This window comes from Trachymyrmex cornetzi, unplaced genomic scaffold (genome assembly GCF_001594075.2).
Source record: "Trachymyrmex cornetzi isolate Tcor2-1 unplaced genomic scaffold, Tcor1.1 scaffold509, whole genome shotgun sequence".
NCBI classification, from domain to species: domain Eukaryota; kingdom Metazoa; phylum Arthropoda; class Insecta; order Hymenoptera; family Formicidae; genus Trachymyrmex; species Trachymyrmex cornetzi.
This window is the reverse complement of record NW_017299817.1, coordinates 275486-283278: the sequence shown is the minus strand read 5'-3', so window position 1 is coordinate 283278 and position 7793 is coordinate 275486. Positions and strand designations below refer to the sequence as shown.

Below are 7793 nucleotides of genomic sequence, written 5' to 3'. Positions count from 1 at the left end.
GAAATCATAAAATAGAAAGAAATTTAACTTTTAATTTTTCAATTACTTTTTTTTATTAACTTAACTTTTAATTAAATTAATTTCATTATATATTAACTTGTATCTTAACTAAGTTAAATTTTCAAGGTTGTTAACTTTAACTTAACTTAGTTAAAAGAAAAAATTAACTTACCCAACACCCTGATTATATTCATTTTTTATTAATCGTTAATGAATTTATTGCGTGTTCAATGATTTTCATTGAAAGGATGAGTTCAAGTTCGAATCAAATGAATTTACGTCATGCTCACGTTCGCGTATGATTTTCGAAAGGCACACCGAACGTCAACCACGTGTGACGGGAATAAGGCAACCGTGTCGACACATTGTTTTAGCGCCATAGAAGCAGATGCATTAAAGTCTCTGCACACGATATCACACATAGATATCACGCGCGCATCTCCGGTTGTAAGAGAAGACATTCGGAAAACTTCCACCGATTGCATCTTTTTTCTCATATAGATGAAGAAATTAATCGCTCATATAAATCGAGTTTTACTGAACCTTCATGAATCTCATTTCTTTTCACTTCGAGCACGTATTAAAAGTTTCTCTTTAGGAACAGTAATTACGCGCCATCGATTTACCTGGTTTTTTCAATCATTCAATAAATTAGTAAATTATTTTTTTTTAATAATTCTTTCTTTTTTAACAATATGACGTATACTTTTTATACACATAACTTGTATATATTATATAATTCTTAGTATTAATTATTAAATAAAATAGTGGATAAGAACGAAGAAACATGAAAGAACGAGTTCTACGAAAATATGAAAGAGGAGAGTATTTAGAACGAAAGAGTGAGGCACGTTTCTTCGCGTTTATCTGTCAGCAGTAATTACTTATCTTTAATTGCAGGGTGGAGGGCAAGGCGAGAAGAGGCAAGGGACAAAAGCGATATGGAGAAAGCGAGGAAGAGTAATCGCGGAAAAAGCCGTACCAGAGAACGAGCGGGTCTCGCATTCTGGAATAAGTAGATAATTCTGGCATAATGTCGGCGTACCACGGAAGAGATGAGAATGGCGTTGACGGGATAGCGTGTGGCGACGTCTTGCTATGTGAAAATTACGCGAGCACGAGAACGATAATCGTCGCTAATACGCCTCTCACATACGAATGCGGCCTTATTTATGGCTTTCCTCATCACTCGCGCACCCATTGCCCGTCACGAGGCCCCCAACTCGTTCTGACCCGACCGTATCGAATTTCCTCGAAATCCACCTAGTCATCCACGTATCATTTTTAACCGAGCAATCATTCGGGATTATTACAACGTTATGGACGACTCCAACACAAGCGGTCGAATAATACTTTGCGATCCGATTCAAAAACGTTGTAATTTTAGTTGTTGCTTTCATTTTCGTGAAAATCCTTCAATGTAGCGTAAACTAAACTACGAAATATAATAGAACAGAATAATATTTATTAATACTTTAGAACTTATTAATACTAAACTACTTTAGAATTTATTATTAATACTAATTAAGAACGTGTTAAATGGTTTTCCATACCGTATTTGGAAGAGATATCGAATAAATTCAAGAATGCAATTTTAATGGGGTTTGCCATAGGGCAATTTTCATTTTTTAATTTGAACAAGTTGAATAAGTTTATTAAAGTTCATAAAGATTCTTTAAACAATGAATTAAAAAGGAATGTAGTCTACAAGATCAATTGTCGTGATTGCGATGCTTCCTATGTGGGACAAACTGGGAGAAAATTAAAAACCAGACTTTCTAAACACAAAAACATATCCATAATAAAACATCCAAAATTATTACAACAAAAGGTTAATATCAGAGATGATGCATATTAATCGACAGACCAATAGGCTGAATCTACAACATGATACCATTGGTTTAAATCATGCGTACATTGAAATCCTCAATAAACTTTAAGGCTTGTTCGTAATATAACATGTCAGAAACTTGTTTGTCTTCAAATTGACCGCTATGTTACTTGTTTAGCAATCATTATTAAACCGACTGTCGAAATGACAACATACATATTGTTCTTGCAGTTATTTTTTAAAAATTTGACGATAATTTATAATATATTAATGAGTTACAAAATGTTGCATAAGAGAGATTCATTGTTCAGTGTAGAAGCGTCGACTGTGTGAGGTGAGGTAATTATTAATTTTCAAATTACACATACGATAATCTAATCTTTCATATAATTTTAGCTCGAGTTCTCATTGCCACTCAGCTTTCTAACTTTGTGAGTATGTAACTTACCTCACAACAGTAAACGGTTTAATTTTTGAGAAGAAATACGTTGGAGATATCATTATGTCATGCAATACTCCAATCGTTGTGCTAGGGGGAAAGATTGCTGATGAAGACTTAAACCATGAGTGGAAACGTTCAAAGTTAAGGTTTATATAATATTTTTAGTATATTGTATATTAAGAAAAATTGCGCTAATTGATAACCAGCGTCGACTCCTATTGCCTGTAATATATTTTTTATGGTTTCATTAATTGTTTTAATACTTTAGATTTGGATAATTTATAGAATAAAGAGAAAAAAAAGTTAATAAAAAGTAATGTAATATTTAATTAGGGTACACAAAGAAGTAATGGAGTTATATTAATTATTCGTCATAATAGTTCGCTGCGCATTCCAAAAACTTAGTACACTCCGACCGCCTGAAGATTTGCGAGTGCCACTTCCTGACCACCCCTTCACCCCGCTTCAATCTTTCTCCTGTGTTCAATCTTCGCATCCGCCATCACAGCGGCTACCGCAGCCGCGCGTGATGAGCATACGCACATGCGTGCAACGTATAGCAGTACATATAAAGATAGATAAGGGCGGCTCGTACATCATAGGGGCCGCCGCACGGTTCGAAGGGAGGAAGGAAAAAAAGGGGCCCAGGTCTCCGAGAAGGGCAGAGATCTTCGCGCTAGATTGGCGTCCGACCTTTCGCTTGCACAGGCAACGTACCCGTCGCAAGAAGTGCATCCCGCAAGGCGAGGGCGGCGGTACGTTGCGAACGTGCCGGATCGTCATAACGGGGCTCCGCAACGTACTCTGAATCGGAAATCTGCGTGGAAGCTGCGAGCGGCCGGATAATGACTTTAACACGTATCGCGGAGAGTGAGTGTTGATCAGATAACGAGAGAACGCCGCAGAAGAGAACCACGGCAAGACCGAAGGGACCATAATTTCGTATAGGAGAAACCAAAGTAACTTGAAAAATAGCTACTTCGATGTACCGTTGTAATCGGGAAGATAAATTCGATCTATCTTTATAACTGGATAGACCTAGGCTAGTATTTATAGTCGAATCTTTTATATTCGATATTGTCTTAAGTACGATCTTAAGATGTCACGAACCAATTAGAAGGCTGTATTGGCATCTTAAGACATTACTTAGGACGGTCTTAAAATAAGAACCGACTATGAATACCAGCCCTAGATTATTTTTCAATATTTATAGATAGGAAATATAAATTAAAACGAATAAATTTTATAAAATTATTTTCTCTAATCTCTCATCCAGCTGTATATCTAATTTAAACAGTGTTAATTCGTAGTGAATACGAAATGTTTTTAAAAATAAATATTCTTGATTTTATCTAATTATCATATAACTTAATTACTTCACCAAAAGTAAACAACTTGACTTCTGAATTCCGTGCTAATTCGACTCGCTTGCAAGACGTCTCAACATCACAAACGAAACGTGGAACGCGCCGGGAATTCGTTTGTTTTCGAATCCTGAAATAGAAGCTGCGGCCTTCTGGGAACGCATGTCTGTAATCTCTCAGAAGATCTATCCGAGACCTGTAGTTATAAATCCCACGAACGAAGATATTGAACATTTAAAGAAAACGTCGCAATTAATGAACTCTTCATTAGTTTTATTTTTTTTAATATTTCTACTAATGTATTTCGTTTTCAAAAAGAATTTCTATAAAAACAAAAGCTATTTAAGTAACTCAACTGAATCTCCATCGTTTGTTTCCATTGGCTCACACTGTTTATTTCATTAAACAGCTTTCGCGCGTAACATCTTCGGATTTCTAAGAATTATAAACATAATATACACGGTATGCGCAATTAAAGTTAATATCCGTTATAATGATCTCTTACAACGAAAATGAGTATAATTTCTTTATTAATAATTATTATCTATTATTTTATTATTAATTATTATTTATTATTTTACCACAAATTTTCTATCTCTAGAGAATCAAATATTTTAAATCATTGTACACTTTAATGCTTCTAATTGAAGCTTATGCCAATTGAATGTCAATCGAATACAGTTGACTCATTAATCAGAAATTTAACATTGTATTAGCTACGCTTGTAATTAATTACCGTTGCTACGCCTTAACCAGTCGCGTGCATGTTACCATGCCGAAGAATTATTGCACCGTTAATACGCTGACGTCTGACGGTTAAAATGCAAGTCGTGCATTTCGATATCAGAAGTCGCACTTACCAGAATCGGGCCTCCGTCCTTGCTAGAAGCTGAGACCGTGGCACCGAACCACTGCAGCGTCTTATTGTCGATCTGACTCAAGCTACCAGCGAGATTTGGATTTCTGACGTGATTATGTCCTGTGAACATATTTTTTTATGCATAGTATCAATAATTTGCTTTCAAAATCACTTAGGTATTAAGTTGTAAAAAGCAATCGCTAGATATATGACTGAAGTCGTGAAAATTTTGACATGAACAAAAAATTCTCTGATGGATTAGTGCGTTTGTAGAAAAATAATTAAACAAGTAATTTAAATTTTATAAAACTTATCAGAGATAATTAAATTATTTTGAGAAATAAATAAGTCATGCATTTATTTCAAATGTTACAAAACTCAGAAATACATTATTTATTTATAAATATGTGGTACCTAATAAGAAAATAATGTGCGTTATAAAGAGTATAAAAAGACATTATTTTCAGATCTATTCAAATTATTCAGTGCGATTAATAAGCGTATCGATATAATAGGAATTAATATCTAGTTATGCTGTCAGACAGTCACTTAACTGGAAGTAACCCAATATGTCTTTGAATGAGATGAAGCAAACACGTTGAAACGGAATGATATCAAACGGCAAGGACGAGTCTTACTGACGTCTACACCTGGTAATTTCACTATAGGGTTAATCCCGATCGAACTCAACCTTTGTGATATTCATCATATCAAAGGTACCATTTGTGGAAGGTAATTTACTGAAGAATAAACTAGCCACATGCGGGCAGACGAGTACAAAATCGATTCGTGAATTGCGTTTCTTTTTCAAGTCCTTTATTATTCTTCATCATCGTCAAAAACGGATTATAGTGCATGACGATATATTGATCCGATTCAGAAATCTGATTTATTCGAACGAGGAGATCACGAATCAGATGAATCAGGTCGAAAATGAGAAAAACATTTTGCTAATTGCATAACAATATAAATAAGATAATATAAGTAAGAGAGATATCCCAGTATCCGAAGTTGTTGGTAAAACCAAAACATTTCCTTTCAGTGTTGGTAAATTATTTGACTATTATTTAATGAAAGTAATTCAACAACGCCACATCATAGAATGACGTTGCAATTATCGTTCGATGATCTCGAGAAAAGAGCCGCGGACAGGTGTCATAGTAAAGAAGCCTTAAGAGCCCTGTACATTTCTTTATCGATTTTACGAATTGAGCGAACCCGTTAGCCAGTATCGATCAGGTATAATCCTTAAAGGGAAGTTGTCCTTCGCTTCACAATCCTTGCCAGATCGTTACGACTAAGAAACAAACAGATAATGATTCCGATCTCGAATATCAGAATTAATTTAACCTAAGCCACTCGACAGATATTTTCATAGCGCAACATGTACTCCGTGCTTAACAAAACTTTATTTGTATATCAATTATAATTCAGTTCTAAATTTATTTCTTTCAACTTAAATTAATTATAAATTAAACACTTCAACTAATTTGATCATTTCATGACTACATACTTTTTCATTTCTTATTAATATGCTAATTGCGCAATGATCGGAGTGTCAATTCGTACAACTGAAGTCGTGAAATATTTCCGACCTTCGGAAATTAGTCCTTGAGCAGCACACGGCAAGAAACACCTTGGCAGAGGCAGGGCTAGGGCAGAACGGTCTTACGGTTTTCTGTATTAGGCATTGTCAGCTTCTTGTAGCGGGACAGTTCTCAGTATCTCCGGACAGTCCGCTGTGGTACTCCGTGATACTCAGCAAAGCGTAAGGCGAGAGGAGTTCCTTCTCGAGACGACGTATTCGCTCGTGTGGCCGTAGAGTGAGTAACCTCGAAGACCTGGACGAGATCTCTTCCTCGTACGCAGACAGAATCAGCGATACGCAATCGAGAGGATTGTTTGGCACTTCGACGTGCCGCAGGTGGAGCAACGAAATACATCGCAAATAAGGATCGAAGGCGAGATATATATATATCTCGCATATTCCTGCCTGCTCTCTAAATCTGAATCAGTGGATAATCACTGATATCAGTGTCAAGTATGCCACTGGTAATCAGTGAATTAAATGTAAGATTCCTAACCTAACTAATCTTTATTATGTGATCTAACTAACCTTGTTTTGTGCTTAAATTCAATGAATATGATATTGAAAGATTGAAATTAACAATGCAAATATCAATATTTTAGTTATATAATACTCAAACATTCTTTCTTTTTTAGTTGAACTTCACTGATTTTCAGTGCCAAATATGCCACTGAATAATTAGTGACTATTCACTGATTCAGATTTAGAGAGTGAATTACAAAGAAATCGGAACGACCTTCTCATCTTGTAATCTCAATTATAATTCTTCATAACAAATTTACCAAATGTTTATATTTGCACGAAGAATAAATGCTAACATAATTCTGTCGAGATAGAACATGTATAATAATTACAAAGAATTGAGATAAGAAAATTGAAAGAAAAGAAAAATAAAAGAGAATAATTACGTTTTTCTTTTTTTGGAGAAACGTTTCAATGATATAATGATTATAATCGGAGGCGTTACGACCGCCTTTCGAGCTCTACGCTGGAATTTGCTTTTGCGCCCCATCACAAGGATTGCTAAATCTCTGAAGCACCAATCTCCCGCCAACGGCAACAAACCAACAACTAAAAAAAAAGCAATTTCTACCAATTTGCATAATACAGAAATATGAATACAATAAATTTCATATTTTCTTTTGTAATAATATATTTGACGCTTTTTTAATGCAACATACTATTATATTTTCTGGCTTTAGTAGTTTTTGAAAAATTCTGATTATGTCTTCAATTGTTATGTAATCAAGACTGATTATGTAATCAAAACTGTTCGCCAATTCTTTTTTAATTAATATCATAGCTAAATCGCATGACCGCGTGTGCGTCATTGTATTTCTCAGAAAATTCTTTATTATTTTTACTTTTGAAAAAGATACCTCTGCAGTTACCACAGACATTGGCACAGTTAATAAGATCTGTAACGCTATTGCTAAATTTGAAGATTTCCAGAAAACCACTTTTAGCTAATTCATTTAAAATATCAAGTAAGATAGAGCTTTATATTTATAAGAATAGCGCTGCCTATTAAAATTTTGCGCCCTACGCTGGAGCGTAGGATAAACTCGGGTGTGATGGCCATAGTTTTTTAAAATGCAAAAAACATACATTTATTCTTGTTACTTTTTAACAATATTTGGAATATTACTTTCACTGAAGCTTAAAATAACAAATACTATCGAAATTAAAGAGAAAATACTTAACAGAAC

At 34.7% G+C, this 7793-nt stretch overlaps 1 protein-coding gene across 2 annotated transcripts in view; it reads right to left on the bottom strand.

Annotated features, from left to right (window-relative positions):
• Positions 1-7793, bottom strand: part of if (integrin subunit alpha inflated) — a 92177-nt gene that overhangs the window by 46232 nt on the left and 38152 nt on the right. For both annotated transcript variants that reach the window (XM_018514462.1, XM_018514463.1), the window contains exon 3: positions 4498-4616. In XM_018514462.1, coding sequence (XP_018369964.1) covers positions 4498-4616 — 119 coding nt within the window. The remainder of the gene's footprint in view (positions 1-4497; positions 4617-7793) is intronic.